Source organism: Leptosomus discolor, chromosome Z, assembly GCF_034619465.1.
Source record: "Leptosomus discolor isolate bLepDis1 chromosome Z, bLepDis1.hap2, whole genome shotgun sequence".
Classification (NCBI taxonomy): domain Eukaryota; kingdom Metazoa; phylum Chordata; class Aves; order Leptosomiformes; family Leptosomidae; genus Leptosomus; species Leptosomus discolor.
In genome coordinates, this window is record NC_141419.1 from 52,438,721 (window position 1) to 52,458,779 (window position 20,059).

General features: G+C 38.8%; 1 protein-coding gene across 1 annotated transcript in view; it reads left to right on the forward strand.

Annotated features, from left to right (window-relative positions):
- The window catches only part of LNPEP (leucyl and cystinyl aminopeptidase), a 40,199-nt gene extending 20,404 nt beyond the window's left edge, over positions 1-19,795 (forward strand). The window contains exons 9-17 of the mRNA XM_086480482.1: positions 3,634-3,794; positions 6,898-6,986; positions 9,892-10,072; positions 10,825-10,981; positions 13,020-13,204; positions 13,921-14,082; positions 15,569-15,709; positions 16,685-16,766; positions 17,717-19,795. Of these exons, the coding sequence (XP_086336608.1) occupies positions 3,634-3,794; positions 6,898-6,986; positions 9,892-10,072; positions 10,825-10,981; positions 13,020-13,204; positions 13,921-14,082; positions 15,569-15,709; positions 16,685-16,766; positions 17,717-17,848 (1,290 nt within the window). The 3' untranslated portion in view covers positions 17,849-19,795. The remainder of the gene's footprint in view (positions 1-3,633; positions 3,795-6,897; positions 6,987-9,891; positions 10,073-10,824; positions 10,982-13,019; positions 13,205-13,920; positions 14,083-15,568; positions 15,710-16,684; positions 16,767-17,716) is intronic.
- Positions 19,796-20,059: the final 264 nt, after the last annotated feature.

The window sequence follows — 20,059 nt, forward strand, 5'->3', positions numbered from 1 at the left end:
GAGAGTGATCCCAACAAGAAAGAGCTGCTGAGTATCCCCAGGGAGTGTCAAGGTGGTTGGGAGGGGAACAGATTTCTCTGTGAGAGTGTGTATTTCATAGTATGTATTAAAGTCTCTGAAATGCATGTGGGGTTCCTTCACAGAAGCTGAGTGCAAGGCAGGATACTAACTTAATGTTTAGATTTGATTCTTGGCATCTACCTTATGATACTTCTGCAGAACTGGAGCCACTGTTACTTATTGTCAGCTGACACAGGTGGTTGTAAATTTGTGTCTTTAGTAATAAACAGTCACTGGTTTGCCAGCTAGTGATGGATTATTACTGATATCAGACTGTGAATCTCGTACAACAGAGAACTCTTCTGGTTTGTATAGTGATTTTTATAGTGCAAAATAGACTTTCCTCTCCTCAACCTCTGCAAAATGGAGCCTCCTGACCAACTGTCTTCAGTCACCTACACGTAGAGAACATACCAGAGGGAGATGTTATTCTTATACTCCACATATAGTGGCTAGGGAGACCACACAGATGACTCACATTTAATTACTTTGAGGGCTTAACTGTTACTAGATGCAGAGTTTAACTGTTACTAGAGCATTGGAAAAGAGTCCTTCTCAAAACATTATGTTACTTGCTTAGTCTGTCTCCCTGGCTTTCCTTGTTCTCCCTGCGGAGAAGGCCTTGGGGTGTTGGTGGATGATGTGAGACAGCAATGGGTGCTTACAGGCCAGAAAGACAGTCGCATCCTGGGGTGCATCAAAAGAAGCACAACCAGCAGGTCAAGGGAGATGATTCTGCCCCTCTACTCCACTCTTGTGAGACCCCACTTCAAGTACTGTGTTCAGCTCTGGAGTCCCCAGCATAAGAAGAACATGGACCTGCTCGAGCGGGTCCAGAGAAGGGCCACAAAGATAATCAGGGGGCTGGAGCACCTCCCCTATGAGGACAGGCTGAGAGAGTTGGGGTTGTGCAGCCTGAAGAAGAGAAGGTTCTGGGGAGACCTTACAGTCTTTCAGTACTTAAAGGGAGCCTACAGGAAAGATGGTAAGGGACACTTTATCAGGGAGTGTAGTGATAGGAAAAGAGGTAAAGGTTTTAAGCAGAAAGAGAGTAGATTTAGATGAGATATAAGGAAGAAATTCTTTACTATGAGAGTGTTGCGATATGAGATGTGGCTAGGGGCAGAGAAAACCCTCCTGTTGAACTGGTCAGTGGTTTATGTCTAAGAATATAAACAGTAAGGAGACCCTCCCATTGAGTCATGAGGTTCAGAGTGGATTCCCTTGCTGTCTAAACTCTTTCTCAGAGAGGAGCCTAGGTGCGGCTAGATCCACCTTTAGTCACAGACTTGGTCAATGGTTTATGACTAAGGATATAGAGAAATGAAAGGGCTAAGGGAAGTTCTCCTGTTGCATCATGAGGTTTAGAGATCATAGAATCATAGAATACATTGGGCTGGAAGGGACCCCCACAGGTCATCTAGTCCAGCCCCTCTGCACTGAGCAGGGACATCTTTAGCTAGATCAGGTTGCCCAGAGCCCCATCAAGCCTGATCTTGAATGTCTCCAGGGATGAGGCCTCCACCTCTCGATGATCCCCTTGTTCTCCAGACTCCTTCGGAGAGTATGGTTAGTTCCAAAAGATTATATGTGTGTAGCCACTTATTACAGTCAACGTTTGCCTGTCTCACAGTCCTGTGCAGGACTTCCAGTGAGACAGATTTGTAAAGTTGCAAAGGTAGGTACTTCATCAAGGTGATGGATATAACAAGTTCAGAATTGCCATTGATAAATACGCTTACTGCAAACATTGAGCTCGAGTTACTAATTCCTGGGTAATGTCTGCCAAAGTTGGAGGGGCAAGTCTTACCAAAGAGGTGTCCTTGCTTGGGGAGGAGAGAGGTCCAGGCCTGTCAGCCTGTCCAGATAGTTGAAATTCTCTGCCTCAGAACAGAGGATTCTAAATTCCAGGTTTATTCTCTTGGAAAGGTGGCATTAAGTCAATTTTTCGTGTACTGATTGGCTCTTAACAAGGCTTGCGTTGTCAATCAAAAAGGGCGGGGAGGGGAGTTGCAGAAAACAAAAGTGTTCTGTGCAGAAGCCTTGGGGTTTTTTCTGGTTTTACTGAAGTAACATCGGGCTGTGAGGCCTCCACCTCACCTCAGGCATCACTCAGTCGATTTACTGTCCTTGAAGCCATCTGCTCAACCCTTGCTTTTGCTCACGTCTGGTGCTTGTTGTTATAAGATAAGCCAGCTGCTTGCCTTTGTTCTCAAGTCAGACACTGCTACTTTCTGCTGACTCAGAGTGATTCAGTAGCAAGAAGCCCAGTGTCCCACAGAGGATGATGGGACGCTGGAACAGGTTGCCCAGTAAAGCTGTGGATGCCCTCTCACTGAAAGTGTTCAAGACCAGGTTGGATGGGGCTTTGAGCATTGATCTTATAGAATTCTTGGTGGTTTGAAAGTGAAACAGGAAGGAAAGGAAAATATAATGGCAAAAGAAAGTGAAAGCTTTTCTTTCCTGTATCTTGTCTCTTGTCTCGTGCCTCTTCCTCACTTGTATTCAGCACATCTTGGGCAATTTATGAAGGGATTGCATAATATAACATTGTCGTAAAAATGATAGCATGTGATAACAAGATGATGGAAGAGGATTTAACCAAGAGTGGGTTTTGTGAGTGTGTAAAAAGTAAAAAAGCACATAGACTTCAAATTCTATAGATTTTAAAATTTGAATAGAGAATTGCTTCCCTGGAATTGAAACCCTATTATAAGTTTATGGTCATTACCTACATAAATAATGTAGTATTCTGCCATGAGAGTAAACTGTACGTGTAATAATTGTTGGTTGAACAGAGAACAGGTAATGATGAGTTAACTAGAGAAAGACACAGTATAGGTTGGTAAACATTAAATGTAACTTGAAAAATGCAACTTGGATTAATTTCCTTGTGTTCCTGATAGATCAACCTAAAACATGTTTTCATAGGTTAGGGAACATTGTCTTTTTCAGGATGGATTGCCATCTGCTAATAAAGAGGCAATGACACGTAGACATTATAAAGTACTTATCCCTCAGTGGGGATGTTGTTGTACAAACAGTTCCTGAAATATTAGAAGACATTGAGGTTAAACTATGCAAAGGCTGGTAAGAGGGAGGAAAGAAAAAAAAGCAAAACCAGAAAAGAGAGGTAAAGGATATGTTGTTTTTGTTGTACAAACGCTGTTGCTTTAATTCAATTTCTAATACCCATTTCAGAATTAAAATAATCTTTAACCTGAAACACACATATAGTATCAGAATACCAATAAGGAAAGGGAGAGGGTAGGGAGGAGCTTGGGAGCTTACCATAACTTTCTTTTTTGTAACATTGTCTTCTCCACTTCCGTGATATACCAGTTCAACCTACCCGCTCTTTTCAATTTGTCTTTCCACTGCTTGGCTAAGATTCCCTCAACTTAAGCAAATACTTGCTCCCCTAAATGGTTGCTTATGAAATTTACAAGCTCAGTGTCAAAGTGGTTGTTTACAGATACGGAATCATGCTACTACTTAGTTGGTAAGTTAGGGAGGTAGGTTTAAAAATGTTCTTTTGCTGTTTTCTTGTTATGTTATGATTGTTTTTTACAGATTACCAATGGAACACTAGATGTTAAAAAGTTGATGAAAACTTGGATTCTGCATAAAGGATTTCCTTTAGTCACTGTTGTCCGAAAAGGAAAGAGTATTTCTATAAAACAAGAGAAATTTTTGTATCGTGTGGAACCAGAAAATTGGACATCAGATGCAAGGTTCTTACCTTCTTAAAAAATTTTATCTATTAAAATTTACCACCAGATATCTTTCTTGTATCTTGTACTTGTATTTTTCTCACTTGTATTCAGGAGTGTCCCATCCCACTCGGTGGGTTTCGGGGTAGATGAGTCATTTGTATCCTCCCTTTTGAAAGGGGTTTTCCTCTGCATGGTAGAGACCTTTTGCTCAGCAAAGGTAGCGAGTTAGTAACCCTCTTTGGTCAATAGATTGGCAGCAATAGTGCACTTGATTAGTAGTAATATTTCACAGATTGGATAAAGGTGTGGCTTACCCTAATTCTATCTAATAATAATATGGAGAGAGAAGAAAAAAGAGTGAAAAAGAGAAAAACAAAGAGAGAAAGCGAGAAAAGAGAGAAAGAAAGAGAGAAAGAGAGAAAGGCAGAAAGAAAGAGAGAAAGGCAGAAAGAAAGAGAGAAAGGCAGAAAGCAAGCAAGCAAGAAAGCACCACTCTGGGTGTCCAGCAATGTCTCACAGGTCCGGTCTGATCTTTGGTTCTTCAGTGGTGGATGCACACTGGTGTCTTGATAATTTGTATTTTTATTGTCCCTTTCATTAGTATTCATGATCCTGTTCACATTATCCCCTCCTCTTCTTGCTTATCCTGCTAATTAGGATGCAAATGCAATATACAATATTTTGGGGGCTCCAAGGGAGTTTTGTCCCCTGTAGATAAGGGAGTGGACTTCCTCAAGCCCAGTATTCACTTGTAGGTAAGGGTGAGGACCTCTCCAAGTCCAGAAACACCCGTCTTCTACAGGGTTTGTGTTTGGATAAGGGAGGTTGGGTAGCTGCTCCAACTGAACCCCCCTTATTGATCACCCCAACTAAGTTTCTGAAAGGGAAACGCCAGTCCACTCTCTTATCTCCTTGGATCAAGCTGCACTGCAAAGCAGGTTGTTTTTAAGGCTAATACATAAAACTTGCACTGTCAAACAGGTTTGTTCAAGACACATACATAAAATCTGCAAAACAAGTTGTTTAAGGCACAAACATCAGACTGTCCTTCACAAGGAGTTCTAGGATTTTCTTTGAAGGTAGGTAGTAATAGAGAATTTGGCACAGAAATTCACACATCTAATATCTGCCTGAAGATCCATGCCTATTTCCACCCAAGCAACTGGTAAAAATCTGTGGTGTCCTTTTTAAGCTGATCTTCTTGTTTGCATCCTTTCCTGAAGCTTTGAAGCTTGAGATGGTGAGTTGTGGTAAATAGTAAAATGAATTCTTCAGGTTTTTTAATAGTAAAAGGCAGATATCACAGGTAAATTTTTTTTTTTTTTTCAGAAAGTTTTGTGTAGTTAACGAGAAGCTGAAGAAAGGCAGGTTGCAGAAGTTTGCAGACATGACAGATGCATGTGACTTACTTTAGAGCCTTTGCTCCTTCCTGCCAAAATTTGTTGTACCTCTTGGTCTTTGTTATAGGAAAGTAGAGAACTAGAATCAAAACTTTCTTGGCTTAAAAATTTTAAGATGGCACTAATGCCTGATAGCAAATGGCTGAATGTGTGAGAGGGGCATTATCCATTGTACCAAAAACTAGAAGTAAGTACATATGCAAATGCTGAAGAAGCAAAGGTGTGGCAGTTGCTAATTGTAAAAAATAATTTACTGCAATTGTTACAGGGCTTTGGTTTGTTTTTGTTACGTGGAGGAAGGGAAGTGATGTGTGGTTAAAAGGTAAAAGAAGAAGGGAGGGATCGTTAGGCTTAATTAATCTTCTGATTTTAGTCAATATCAATTTGGAGAGTGCATGAAAAGCTTTTGAAGAAGAGCACTCTGTGTGAGTCATACACAGAATGAGTGACTGTCAAAATTGAATTGGAATGCCTATATGCAACTTGTTTCATCTCACTCAAAGTTGTGTTTTCTCTGGTCAAGTCCTTATCATCATTATGAGTCCCCTTAGAATTTATTCTTTCAGCTTGCAGTTCACTTGGGACAGTCTTTGTGATATGCAATCAAGTATGGTTTCTATTACCATGATTTGGAATTTGAGTCTTGTACTTGAATCAACATTAATTGTTTTTTTAAAAACAAACAAACAAACTTGTAAAATTTCATAAAGACAGAACATTGGACCGAGGTGAAAATACTGACTGAATTTCTGGTACAGCCAGAGATTTCCTGTCCATGTGACTTTGGACCAAGCTACTTAGTATACTGGAGTTGGGGAAGAAGTACCAGCAAATGTGGTGTCACTCAGGGGTCCATATTGGGACCAGTACTATTTAGTGTCTTTATCAATGACATAGTGATTGAGTGCACCCTCAGCAAATTTGCAGGTGATGCCAGGCTGAGTGGTGTGGTTGACACGGCTGAGGGATGGGTTACCTTTTAGAGGTACCTGAACAAACTTGAAAAGTGGACCCATGTGAACCTCATGAGGTTCAACAAGGCTAAGTGCAAGGTCCTGCACCCCGGTCAGGGCAACCCCCACTATGAATTCGGGCTGGAAGACAAAGGGCTTGAGAGCAGCCCTGCCGAGAAGAACCTGGGTGTACTAGTGGATGAAAAACTGGATGTGAGCTGGCAACGTGCACTGGCAGTCCAGAAAGGCAACTGTATCCTGGGCTGTATCAAAAGAATCACGGCCAGCAGGTTGAGGGAGGTGATTCTGCCCCTCTGTTCTGCTCTTGTGACACTCCACCTGCAGTACTGCATCCAGCTCTGTAGTCCTCAGTACAAGAAAGGCATGGACCTGTTGGAGCGGCTGCAGAGGGCCGCGAAAGTGATCAGGGAGATGGAACACCTCTCATATGAGGACAGGCTGAGAGAGTTGGGGTTGTTCAGCCTGGAGAAGAGAAGGCTCCAGGGAGGACCTTATTGCGGCCTTTCAATACTTAAAGGAAAGATGGGGACAGACCTTTTAGTAGGGCTGTAGTGATAGGACAAGAGGTAATCGTTTTAATCTAAATGAGGGTAGATGCTGACTAGATATAAGGAAGAAATTTTTTATGGTGAAGGTAGTGAAACATTGGAACAGGTTGCCCAGAGAGGTTATTGATGCCCTATCCTTGGAAACACTCAAGGTCAGATTGTGTATAGTATGTCAGTAAACATTTGCTTTCCTTTGCAGTTACCTGTGGCATATTCCTCTCACCTACATAACTAGTAGATGCACCTTTACCCATTGTACTAATGCGTATTTACTGGACCAAAAGTCAGGTATGTGACTTAAAACTTTGGTAGCAAGTTACTTAAGTGTTAGAGGTTACTGATCTTTCTGAGCACATACTTGTGTAAGATGTGAAGATGAAGGCATACATAGTACAAAATAATTATAGATATCTGGAGCCAAGCACTACTGATGGTGTCATCATTAGAGAGCTGGTTCCCTATAGCATTATATGTATAAGTAAATGGCAGCAACTGAGGCAGAAGCACAGGTTTGGAATTTGTAAAAGCCTGTACTCTTTTCATCCCAGTGCACACACAAAATCTCTCAAACTGCATGTCTTTTAGAGAGGTGAGTAATGGGACAGATGCTCTGACAGTGTACTGAAATGTGAGGAAGTCAATTTCCACTGAAATATTAATTATTTTCTTTAATGGTATAAGAAAATACTGCATCTAGAACAGATTATGTTTTTGAGAATGCAGTTGTAGAACTTGAAACCTTTAGATCTTTTCACATAAACTCTCTGCTTTTGCCTCAGTGGCTGATTTGGATCCTAAATTGTTAGGGTTTTTTTTTTTTATTCAGCCCTGGTTTTTTTCTTTACTAAGTGAATTGTTACTATACACTTTTATGTAGTATTTTGCCGAAAATCACTTTGGCTACCTCTCTCCACTGACATGAATAAGTTTTTACATTTTATTGAAGCTCGTCTGACTCAGTCTTTCATCTGCTGATGTATTTTCTTCTCCCTTGTTAAAGTTAGTGTTCAGTATCTCTGGCAATTATTTTTAGTTCATAAACCTATCTCACACCTCTACTTTTTGAAATAAAGCTATAAAAATTTAAAATCAAATTCTTAGAGCTGATCTTGACATTTTTACTGTTTGCTATTTTTGTGAACTGCCAGTAGAACTACTATAATTAAATAATTTTGATTTGTGTTGTTCTGGTATTGGTTTTACAAAGCCTTCAGGTTGTTCCTGGCCTTTTTCATTTGAGATGAAGTTTTAGAAAAAAATATTATTAATTATCAGAATGGAAAACCAAAGCTGTTTAGTTGAAAGTGTTCTTGATCTTGGTAGAACAAATAGGTAAATAGCCAGAATTCGTAATTTTTGTTTCAACTTAAATGGCCCTGTTGCTGGTCTCATGTTCATTGTACTAATTTCTCACTCACTGCACAAACTTGAGTGTGCTGGATATGAGAGTAGTTTGAGGTAGAATATTTACTAAATTTCAAAGGCATAGTAGGTGCTATGCAGATTGACTTTTTTTACAGTAGTTACAGAAACAACTCAAATTAAGAACTTATTCCCAAAGCCTCTTCTTATGTCTAGTTGACTTTGAAACTAGACTGTGGGCTGTCATCTTCTTAATGCTGTCTTCTTTTCTCTATTTGTTTATGTGATCACAGAATCACAGAATGTTAGGAGTTAGAATGGACCTCGAAAGATCATCTAGTCCAACCCCCCTGCCAGAGCCGGACCACCTAGAGTAGATCACACAGGAACGCGTCCAGGCAGGTTTTTAATGTCTCCAGAGAAGGAGACTCCACAACCTCTCCAGGCAGCCTGTTCCAGTGCTCTGTCACCCTCACAGTGAAAAAGTTTTTCCATATGTTAATATGGAACCTCCTACGCTCCAGTTTGCACCTATTGCGCCTTGTCCTATCATTGGACATCACCGAGAACAGCCTGGCTCCATCCTCCTGGCACTTGCCCTTAATGTATTTATAAACATTACTGAGGTCACCCCTCAGTCTCCTCTTCTTCAATCTAAAGAGACCCAGCTCCCTCAGCCTTTCATCATAAGGGAGATGTTCCACCCTCTTAATCATCTTTGTGGCTCTGCGCTGGACTCTTTCAAGCAGTTCCCTGTCCTTCTTGAACTGAGGGGCCCAGAACTGGGCACAATATTCCAGAGGCAGTCTCACCAGGGCAGAGTAGAGGGGGAGGAGAACCTCTCTTGACCTACTGACCACACCCCTTCTAATCCACCCCAGGATGCCATTGGCCTTCTTGGCCACGAGGGCACATTGCTGGCTCATGATCATCCTGCTGTCCACCAGAACCCTCAGGTCCCTTTCCCCTATGCTACTCTTGAACAGCTCAGTCCCCAACACACACTGGTACATGGGGTTCTTCTTTCCCAGATGCAAGACTCTACACTTGCCCTTGTTGTATTTCATTAAATTTCTCCCCACCCAGCTCTTCAGCCTGTCCAGGTCTCTCTGAATGGCAGCACAGCCTTCTGGTGTGTCAGGCACTCCTCCCGAAATTTGCTGACAGTGCACTGTGTTCCCTTGTCCAGGTCATTGATGAATATATTGAATAGTACTGGTCCCAGTACCAAGCCCTGAGGGGGGCTATCCACTAGATACAGGCCTCCAACTAGACTCTGTCTCGTTGACCACAACTCTCTGACTTCTTTCCTTCAACCACTGCACAATCCATCTTACTACCCGATCATCCAGACTACACTTCCTCAGTTTAGCTGCAAGGGTGCTATGGGAGATGATGTCAAATGCTTTACTGAAATCAAGATAAACCACATCCACTGCACTATCTATCCACCTGGTTATGTCTTTGTAAAACTGCTCATTATATATATATGAGATGGGCAGAGAGGAGACAAGGTTGTTTGAAAGGAGTACTGGACAGAAGGAGAAAAATTACTGCACTAAGTAATCAACTGCATAGATACAACTTAAGGCAGATTGTGATACTGTTCATTCAATCAGCAGTAGGAAGAAGGAGGAAGAAGTACAAGCTGGAATTTTGACGCCTTCCTGTGGAACCTTTGTACTGTCTATTCCTTGTTCATAGTAGGCAGAACTAGTGGGTGGAAAAGGATTTATTGACTCTCTGGAACCAGTCTACTTCGTAGATTTGGATTTGAACAAACAGTTGCTAAATGTTTGTTTCTGCTGCTAACTGATTGTCTGTCCATTAGCTGTCATTGAACTACCAGAAGAGGTGGAATGGATAAAATTCAATGTGGACATGAACGGCTATTACATAGTACACTATGCTGAAGACTGGAAAACACTGATTGATCTGTTGAAAAAAAATCACACTGCTTTGAGTCCTAAAGACAGAGCCAATTTGATCAACAATATCTTCAACCTTGCAGGGTAAGTGTTTTATATTGGAAAACATAGTTAGTATGTGTTTGAAGTTTTTTCCAAGTCAAAGAAGATCAGACTTAGATTCTAGAGAAGACTGTCTTCAGGTAAGTTTTAATTTAGTCCTTATTAGCCTGTTGAAACCATTTACCATTCACTAGTATTTTTTTTTTAGTTATTTCACTGATGCTTCCATATTGCTATTAGATGTTATCTCCCTGATCTTTATAGCAGCATCCATTTATTTGAATCACAAAGAGACACATGATTTCTGGAAGACACTGTTTTGTTTAGTGTCTGATAATCTGCCTAGCAGAATGTTTTCCTGTACTCTGTCAAGGAATGCTCCACTTTAGAGAAGTAAGCTATGTGCCTCTCAAATTTTTACTGGGTCCCTCTCTTGACTTCCAACACTGTCATCAGAGCAGGTGAGGCTGAGCATTCTGGATGGCCTCTTTGACAGCTGCTTCCAGTATCTGAGTACCCTCATTTATGATAAGTATTTCCAGACATCATTGTCACACTTCCTTACCGACTTTCATTTTTGTTAATTGAAGGCACGTCAGTCACCGTGATTGCTTTGTTGCTAACTTACTAATGTTATAATATAAAAATCTCTAAATCTCAAATTTTTCTTATATTACTTCCTCTATTCACTTAATCCCTCTGTTAATGAAACACAGAGCATCACTTCTGATCTTATTTCAGGGAGTGCTTTTGTTTTGGAAGCCATTTAAATGATTGTCTTTATTGACCTATAGTCTAGGAAAGGAATCTCTGGAAACCGCCTTTAAGCTGATTGATTACCTTAACAAAGAGAGCAGCACTGCACCACTCACTCAAGCTTTGTTTCAGCTGAATGTTATATACAGCCTTTTAGAGAAAAAGAGTGAACAACAACTGGCAGCACGAGTCATGGTATGTAATTTTTCTGTAAAATATAATTTGAAATAATTAGCTGTTGTGTTCCTTATAAGAAGGACGTTGTCTTTTTAAGTGTTGACTGTTAGACATATTCAGTAATCTCACTAAATTGGATGGGGATTCTGGATAGTTGCTAGTCTTGCATGTTTTTGTTAAGTAGTAATGATGTCTTACCGAAATGCTAAATTTTTTTGGATCTACTTTCTTCCTTCACACCTGCCCCCTACCCCACAATGTTTTGTAGGGAGTGTAATACAGTGGGCACTCAGTGGTGTCTGGGGATTTGCTATAATGGCTGTAAAGGTCAATGTAGTACAGACATGTAATTAAACTGAGTCCCTGACATTTCTGTAGCACAGAAAAGTTATTTCCAAAATTATTAGAGTGGCTGGATATCATAGATCTAATTGCTTTGTATAGAGGCAGTGGAATAAATAAACCGAAACTATTTTCTGCAAAAATAGGAGCACATGAATTGTGATTGTCCCATTCCAACTGTGCAGTAGATTAACATGATACAGTGCTACAGATTTACAATGAAATCAGCATCATAGCCTCATTTCTTGCTGAGGAAATGTCTTTAATTTCTCTGTTTACCTTCCTATTAGGAAGCTTCCTCTCTATATTCATCTGAGGTTTAAAATAATCCTTGCTGCGTTAGACTGTAGAACGTTAGCGAAGGGCTTTAGTCTAGAAGGAAAATTATTAAATGATTAGATAAAATAGGACATGTTTTTCTTTATACTAGGTAAGGATGATTAGTGAGTTCTTAATGAAACTTCTAATAAACAAAAAAAGCACTACTAATTTTCCTTAAAGGTTTTCCAGATCTGCTGTGATAAACAGCCCAAGCTATGTTTTGCTATGCAGTGTTGAATCCGAGAAACTCAGTAACAACTAGTGTTATTAAGCAGGTATTCTTTATTGCGGCACCGGGCAGCACGGGGGATAACTCCTTCCATGTGTGCATGCCCAAGCATTAGGATTCTTGCCTTATATTTACTACAGCTTTCGTGTTTATTCATTACGTTTCTAAGAAAAGATTGGGTTATTCTAATTATTTCCAGGAATTCATTAATATAAGTTCCTCCCACAGTCCCGCCTCAGTCTGCCCAAGTTATGCCTCCATCAGGGGTCCTTGGTGGTCGTTGGGGATGAAGGTCCGAGTCTTCCTCATGGTTGAACTTTTGAACTTGTCCTGTGGCGCATGCCCTGTACCATCCTGAGTCTTTTCCAATTCACAGAACCAGCTCTTGCTAGCTTCACTCCCTATCTCTCCTGATCAGTCCTTTGTGTTCCTTGAGCCCCACAGTCTGATTGGAGGATTCCACTTGCTGTCCTTCACTTGCCGGTTTCTGCTTCATTCTTATCTTTAAAGTGTTAGTTAGTCAGCAATGGATATATGCATAAAGGTTAGTACAAATCGGCCTCCCTCCCTATGTCTAAAGGCTGGTCAGCGGTTCTTTTCTAAAAGCTTGTTTTCTAAAAACTAGTTTTCAAAAAGCTAGTTAGCTATTCTTTATTACAGTGTCTGTGAGGTTATATTTAAGTTCAAGTGTTTCAGCTGAGATGGTAGCTCATCAAGCACATAGCTGTGGTTTTGGCAAGCTACAAAACTGCAAATGTGAAGGGTGTTCAGACTATAGGTTCGTTTGTTTGTTTGTGCTAAACTAAGGTGTATTAGCTGTCACTTGATGGAGTTAAAAGCAGTTAAACATGCAGGAGCTGTTGTTAGTTGAGATAGAAAGCTGACTACCTACAAGTCTGAACTATAGCTTGAAGAGTAGTCTTCAGCTTCCATGTGTAATTTAAGATGTAGACCTGGCCCATCTTTTAGATCTATGTGGTATCTGATATTTATTCATACAGATAAGAAATAGTATGTGTAAATTGGAATAGGTAGGTGACAAACTACTATATTTAACTTCTACAGTTCTAAACTTCATTTTTTTTTCTTTTTATAAACTGATTTTCTATGTAGAAAATCCTCTTGGGGAGAGTTAGCTATTGCTAATAATTTTTCCTCGTTTAGCATAGAATAGAGCACCTGCTTGGAGATAAAATTGACCAACAGCGTTGGACAGATGATGGGACCCTGTCTGAACGAGAGCTCCGGTCAATGTTGCTAGCTTTTGCCTGCACCCATGATATACGAAATTGTACAACAACTGCCACTAATATGTTTGAGAAGTGGATGAAGTCTAATGGAACAATGAGGTACCACAAAAATGGGGCTTCCATTTCTTTTATCTACCTGTTTTCCTGTTACCTTGCCACCATTGTCTTGGAGGGGGAAAAAAAAAAGACAAACAAAAAACCTACCACAGAAAACAGTCAAACAACAACAAAAATCCCACCACACCACCACTACCACCTGAATATTGCTAAAGCACTTCTTTCCGTCTTTCACTGTTTCTCATGTAGAAGTAATTGCTGTTTTAAGATGAGAGGGAGAACTGTGCTAGAATTTCAGACTTTGTCTGCTGTCTCATTAAGTGTGACTGCAAAACTAGCCACAAATTGCTTCCATCTGCATTTCTTAAAGTGCATGCTCGAGGAGGATTGCTTAGTAGCAACATCAAAGCATATCTTTTTATCTTGCAGTATTCATTCTGCTTTGGATTCATGTACATTTTGAGACACAGAAGGTTACTCAGATTTTTGCACAAAAAAATGTCCAAAAACTGTGCTTTCAAATATGGTTTACTTTTTCCCAGTGACCTAAAATTTTAGACTGGCATGATTTCGGCCCAGCAAACTTACAATTGCTGTGGAATTAAATTGCTCAGAAGACAGGCATCTCCTTCAAGCTAATCTTTTCATTTTGTAACTTTTCTTCCTTTTTTTTTTCTCAGATGAGCATTTTTATGTCCCACTTTGTTTGTCTGGTTTTTGTTGTTTTGTTTTGTTGTTGCTTTTGTTTTTCCTTGTAGTCTGCCTAGTGATGTCATGAAAGCGATATTTACAGCTGGAGCCAAATCTAGTGATGGCTGGGAATTCCTCCTGAAGATGTACTCCTCTTCAGTTTCTGAAGCAGAGAAAACCAAAATGATTGAAGCCTTAGCCAGCACAGAAGATGTCAAAAAGCTGACCTGGTATGAAGGAGCCAAAAGTTGTATGCTGTATAAATTAAAAGCATTAAAATCTTCTATGAAAAAATGTATTGCCTTTTTTGTACTGTTGAAAAAAATTCTGATTGCTGAAGAAGATCTCTCCACATGTTTTGTACAGGCTTCCATGAACATGAAGAACCCAATATTTTTCACTTAAAAATAATTTACGTAACAGAGTACATCAGAAGGCCAAATTTTGACTATGCATAAAGAGAAAGCAATTGAACTTAAAAGGCTTTGTGCTACTGGTAGGACAAAATTGCAGATTTTGTGGTAAAGGTAACAAAATTGCAGATTGTTATATGGAATCTTAAAAGATTGGTATATCTTTATAACCAAGATAATAAGTAGTTGGGGGGGTTGCTTCCTTCCTTCCTTCCTGCCTGCCTTCCTGCCTGCCTGCCTTCCTGCCTGCCTTCCTGCCTGCCTTCCTGCCTGCCTGCCTGCCTGCCTTCCTTCATTCCTGCCTGCCTTCCTTCCTCCCTCCCCTCTCTTCCTCTCCTTCTCTCTTCCCCCTACTTTCTCTCTTTCTCTCTTTCTCTCTTTCTCTCTTTCTCTCTTTCTCTCTTTCTCTCTTTCTCTCTTTCTCTCTTTCTCTCTTTCTCTCTTTCTCTCTTTCTCTCTTTCTCTCTTTCTCTCTCTCTTTCTCTCTTCTCTCTTTCTCTCGTCTTTCTTTCTCTCGTCTTTCTCTCTTTCTCTCGTCTTTCTCTCTTTCTCTCGTCTTTCTCTCTTTCTCTCGTCTTTCTCTCTTTCTCTCGTCTTTCTCTCTTTCTCTCGTCTTTCTCTCTTTCTCTCGTCTTTCTCTCTTTCTCTCGTCTTTCTCTCTTTCTCTCGTCTTTCTCTCTTTCTCTCGTCTTTCTCTCTCTCTTCTTTCTCCTTTCTCTTCTTTCTCCTTTCTCTCTTTCTCTTCTTTCTCTCTTTCTCTTCTTTCTCTCTTTCTCTTCTTTCTCTCTTCTTTCTCTCTTCTTTCTCTCTTCTTTCTCTCTTCTTTCTCTCCTCTTCTTTCTCTCTTCTTTCTCTCTTCTTTCTCTCCTCTTCTTTCTCTCTTCCTGTTACATTTTTACTTTACATTATGCTCCAACACATCTCTATAGACCAAATCTCACTACAGCATGGAGGACACCAAGGTTGTCCTGCTACATCATTCCTGTTGCAGCTTTCCTCCCTTAACTTTTCAATGTTCTATGTTTTCTTTCACAGTTTTTTAGAATTTACTTCACCTTTTCCAAAAAAAATGAAAATTCTGGTACTTGCTTCAGAGCTAAGGTCACTCTGATACTTGCAAACTAAAGCTAAACAAGTACAGTGGTTTTAAAGTGGAGTGTCAGCATGTTTCAGATGCCAGAATTTGCTTATTGTTTAATCTCTTATATAATCTTTTCCATCTAATTCAGGAGTATCAGGAGTATCATGTGAAGATATGAATAGATGTTTTTTTCCTGTTCCTTTTCATATGCTTGTATTTTAGGTTAATGCAGAACAGCCTCGAAGGAGAAGTCATCAGGGCACAGGAGCTTTCACATATCGTAGCAACTGTTAGCCAGAGTTTGCCTGGATATTTGCTGGCCTGGGACTTTGTCAAAGAGAACTGGGAAAAGCTTACACAAAAGTAAGGCTTTTGATGTAGCTGAAACTTCACACAGTTACAAAAATACCTGTTTGTTCCTTTCAAGTGCAAGATAATAAATATTTGGATTCTTATAAGAAGATTTGTATTGAAATTTTAAAGCCTGTTTTAAAATCTGATTTTACAAAAATTACTTGGAACATAAACTATGAAGTCTCACCAACAGTTGATTGGACTTTGGAGCCTCCTAGAGCTTCCTAGTGATTCTAAAAAATCTTGATTTTAATTTCTATTAAAGTGATACTGTCTCCGATTCTGCATATGAAGGATATTTGTGTGGATCAAATGCATTTAAAAGCAGACCCAAGGAATTCATTCAGCATTTAGTTTTTCTGCCTTTTTACTGCATTTTCAAAAATAAATAACCAAAAAATCCCACTTGCTTTATAAATATATGTTCTTCTTAACTGGTCTTGAAGGGTACTTGTCAGGAGAGCTGGCCTGCTAGTCTTCAAAAAGCTAATATTAATTTAAAACTGAATTTCTAAATCCTCATTTTGATTTGGAACAGTTTCATATTCAGAGCTTCTCATGGATGAAAATTTCTTCTCTAGAAAGCTCTTAATAACCAATATTACAAAATTACTTTGCTTGAAATGAAATCTGGTAGCAAATTAAATTACTGTAGGGTTTTGTAATACACGCCACAAATACAGGTCTTGATATTCAATGTGTGGCGTCCTCAGTTCTTTACTATTTGGGCTGTGATAAAAGTTTGAAAATTTTCTATGTCTTTTGCTCTGGAGTTCAATTTTTAGAGGGATTATGGAACCAGAAGCTTGGACTTCTAATACCTTGTATCTTTCAAAAAATGAGGTATGCAAACTTGAATTGAAGTGCTTCTAATGATTTCCGACTACTAAATCAAGAAAAGTAGAAGTAAGAATGTGTAAATATACTAAACTTACATCTTAAAGTTGCTCCTAGTTAAAAGTAACTTCTTTGTTTGTATTTCAGGTTTCACCTAGGCTCATACACTGTCCAGAATATCATTAGTTGGTCAACTTCTCAGTTTGCAACAAAGGCGCATCTGCTTGAGGTTGGTGGCTTCCAGAAAGCAGTATTTTCTAGTGCCATTGCTGTTTTCATTTAAATGAGGGATGAGGAATACACATGTTATTTCTGTCCTTTTGCAAGGATACACATCTGTTGCTTTCTCTGTTTCACACATGGCAAATATATACATAAACATGTTGAAGATTATATACTGAGTCTGTGGCAGAGTTGCTTATAGAGTTGAACCCAGTTGCCTGTTTATACTGTTTTGTTTTCCTCTTCACTGAAACACCCTGTCACCCAAAATAATGATTTGATATAGACTTTTTAAACTAGCTATACTTTCTGTATCGTTGAAATGTGATGGAGCGCCATAAAAATTGCTTTATGTTATTTTTGCTGACAGCAATCCCAAGGAGCTGTTGTGTAGGTTGAGTATCAGTTGAAAGCAGGTTAATAGCCATTAGAAATCTCCATTGTCTTCCCTAAAAGGGCCTTGAAGTTAATGTGTCAAGAATGGTTTATGGTTTAGTCTAATGTTTTCATTCAGATAATTTGGTAGAGATAGTTGTATGTGGTTTAATCTATAGTATTTTAGGTGTCAGCATTGACAATTATGAGTGGGTGTGGGGATCATTCCAGAGTGCTGAAGAGCATTGCTTGCAACAATCAGTTCTTTATTACAGAATGAGACTCCTTTTCCAGAACTTTGAGTGCTCTATGATTGCTGTGATGAATATTGTAAGTGAATGTCTGTTTATTGGTGAAATAATTTATTGAAACCAAATGAGTTATTGTTGCAGTTCCCATGAAAAACGCTTTCCTTGCATTTTGGGAACTCCTTTGAGAGGTTTGCTTACTGCGTGGGTACAAATGATTCTTGGGAACGGATTTCCTGCAACGTATGTGTAGCTTTGGTTCTAAACCTATTTGTGTGTCCAGTGTTGATTTTAATTAAAATTTTCTCTTTCTTTCTTTTCTTTTGCTATGCAGGTGAAGTCATTTTTTGAGTCAAAATCAGAGGAGAGTTCTCAACTGCGTTGTGTAAAAGAGGCAATTGACACAATTCAGCTCAATATTCAGTGGATGGAGAAGAACTTAGCAAAGCTGAACGAACTGCTGTAGTGCACATAATGCTGTGGTGTGTCAGCCATTTAGGAGCTCTGTGGGCAGTTGCTGTGTTTCTTTTGCAAAAGCCAGGGTGAAACCAGGCATCACTGCAACATTGTTTGCGCTATTAATGAGTCTAGATAGCTCAGGGCATGTCTCAGATATATTTTTATTTTCTGTGGAGCATTTATGAGCAAGATGTATTTATACTGAAACAGTTTTCATCTATAGACCAAACATCTGCAGAAATGATTAAATATAATTTTATACTTGAAACATACACCCTTTCATTTGGGGTTGTGTGGTAGTTTCTTAGCAGTGGATTAACATTGAAAGTTAGGGTCAGAAAGAAAGAAAGAGTTACAATGAACTGTTACTTCTTTTCAGACTGCTCATTGAACAGTAGGCTTTTTAATGCAAAACTGTAGGTGGTTTCCACATTTGTAGATATAGAAGCTGTTGTGAAACAAAATCATACTTCAGATACTTCAGAAACAAAATCATACTTCAGTAGTAGTGGATCTTGTAAAGTACACCAGTTTGAGGTGAAATAAATAAGGTTCCAATTTTATTTAAGTTTGAATTTTTTTACTTTCACAATATTCTTTACGAATTACATTAAAAAAATAAGAATAATATCTCATGCTAATAGTATACACTTTGATGTATAAAATGGCTGGGTAGTAGTATAAAAAAAGAAAAACCAGAAAGCAAAACCAAGTGGTTTAGAGATGGGATTTCCAGAAACACTGATGTGACCTTGGAACTTTTACTTTCAATTTATTTGACATTTTTGAGAATCTCGTCATTAGTCATTCAACTTGAACTGATTTCGCTGTATTGACCTTTGAGCAACTGCATAAAATTGCATTTTTCTAGGTTGATTCATCTGTTAGGCTGACTACTGATTTGTGCCCTTGTGACTACTGACTTTTTATTTCACCACTTGTTGCAGAGGGTCTGAAATTTATTGATATGTCATCCACTTCATTGGGGTAATCTTCTGTTTTTTCCTTGCCTAATAACTCACATATCACAGTACATTTTGTGAATATTGCTCACTCTTTATGACATTAGCTGTAGGAAAGCTTCTCATTTATATGTTAATGATTTGATCTTCTACTGTTGTAAGAAATCTTGTGAGACAAACCTTCAAAAGAAAGAAAAAGAAAATCTTCTTTTAAAGAAAAGGATCTAAACTCCTAATGTACTAGATTAGAAAGGCAAAAAAACCTACTGTGGAATTTGCATCTCTTTCAAAAGCAGTGAAAAAGGCCATTTTTGAGGTATAGCGTATGCATACACCACATGGAAGAGTAAAATTACCTTTTTATCTGAAGATCTGTTCTATTCATTTCACTACTGGTGCACCTTTTGTGGTTTCATGCAAGCAGATTCAGACCTGTTGTGTTTATCGTCATCCAATTATGTGATGTTATAAACGATGATGAAAGCTCTAATAATTGCAAGTTTATTTAAATTTAAAACTATTTAAATTAAACTAATTTAATTTCAGCTACAGTAAATTAAGAAGAGTAGTTTGAATTAGAGTTAAATTAATGGACTTAAAAATTTGTCACAGGGTAGTTCCAATTGAATGCTTTCATTTATGAAACTGCAGCATTGGGTGTTTATTTGGTTAGCAAAAATTGTAAGCTATGATTGCTTAAGCCATACCATACTTCTCCCATCTTTTCAGAATACCTGTCAAAACTCCTGGAAAAGAAATTCCTCATTTTCCAGCTCATGTTAGAATTGCAGATGTCATTTTTAACCTTGAAATTATCAGAAAGAATGTTAGAAGTTAAGAGTGTGGAAAAACTTGTTTTCCCAAAAGGCTCAGAAATGAAGAATTTTTACATGCACTGAAGAACATGCTGACAGTATAAGCATTGAAATTAAATCATACTTCCTTATAAGTTATGGAATTAGAATTGTAATTAAATATGTTCTTGGAATTTTTGTACTGCAGTGTGTTACGGCTTCATTTCCTCCTTAATTTTAAATCTTTGTGGAGTCTCTACAGAAATACTAGTTCCATCTTTACATATTTGTGTGTGTATATATAGATAAATCATCTCTTCTTTCTAGTCACTTCTTCATATTAAATGAGAAGTCGGTAGTAAACTTCCACTTTTCCATCCCTTGTGTGCCTTCACATGTGTTTTATCTCATCTCTGACTGCAGTATTGAGGCATACAAAATTTAGACTGGAAGAAGACTCCA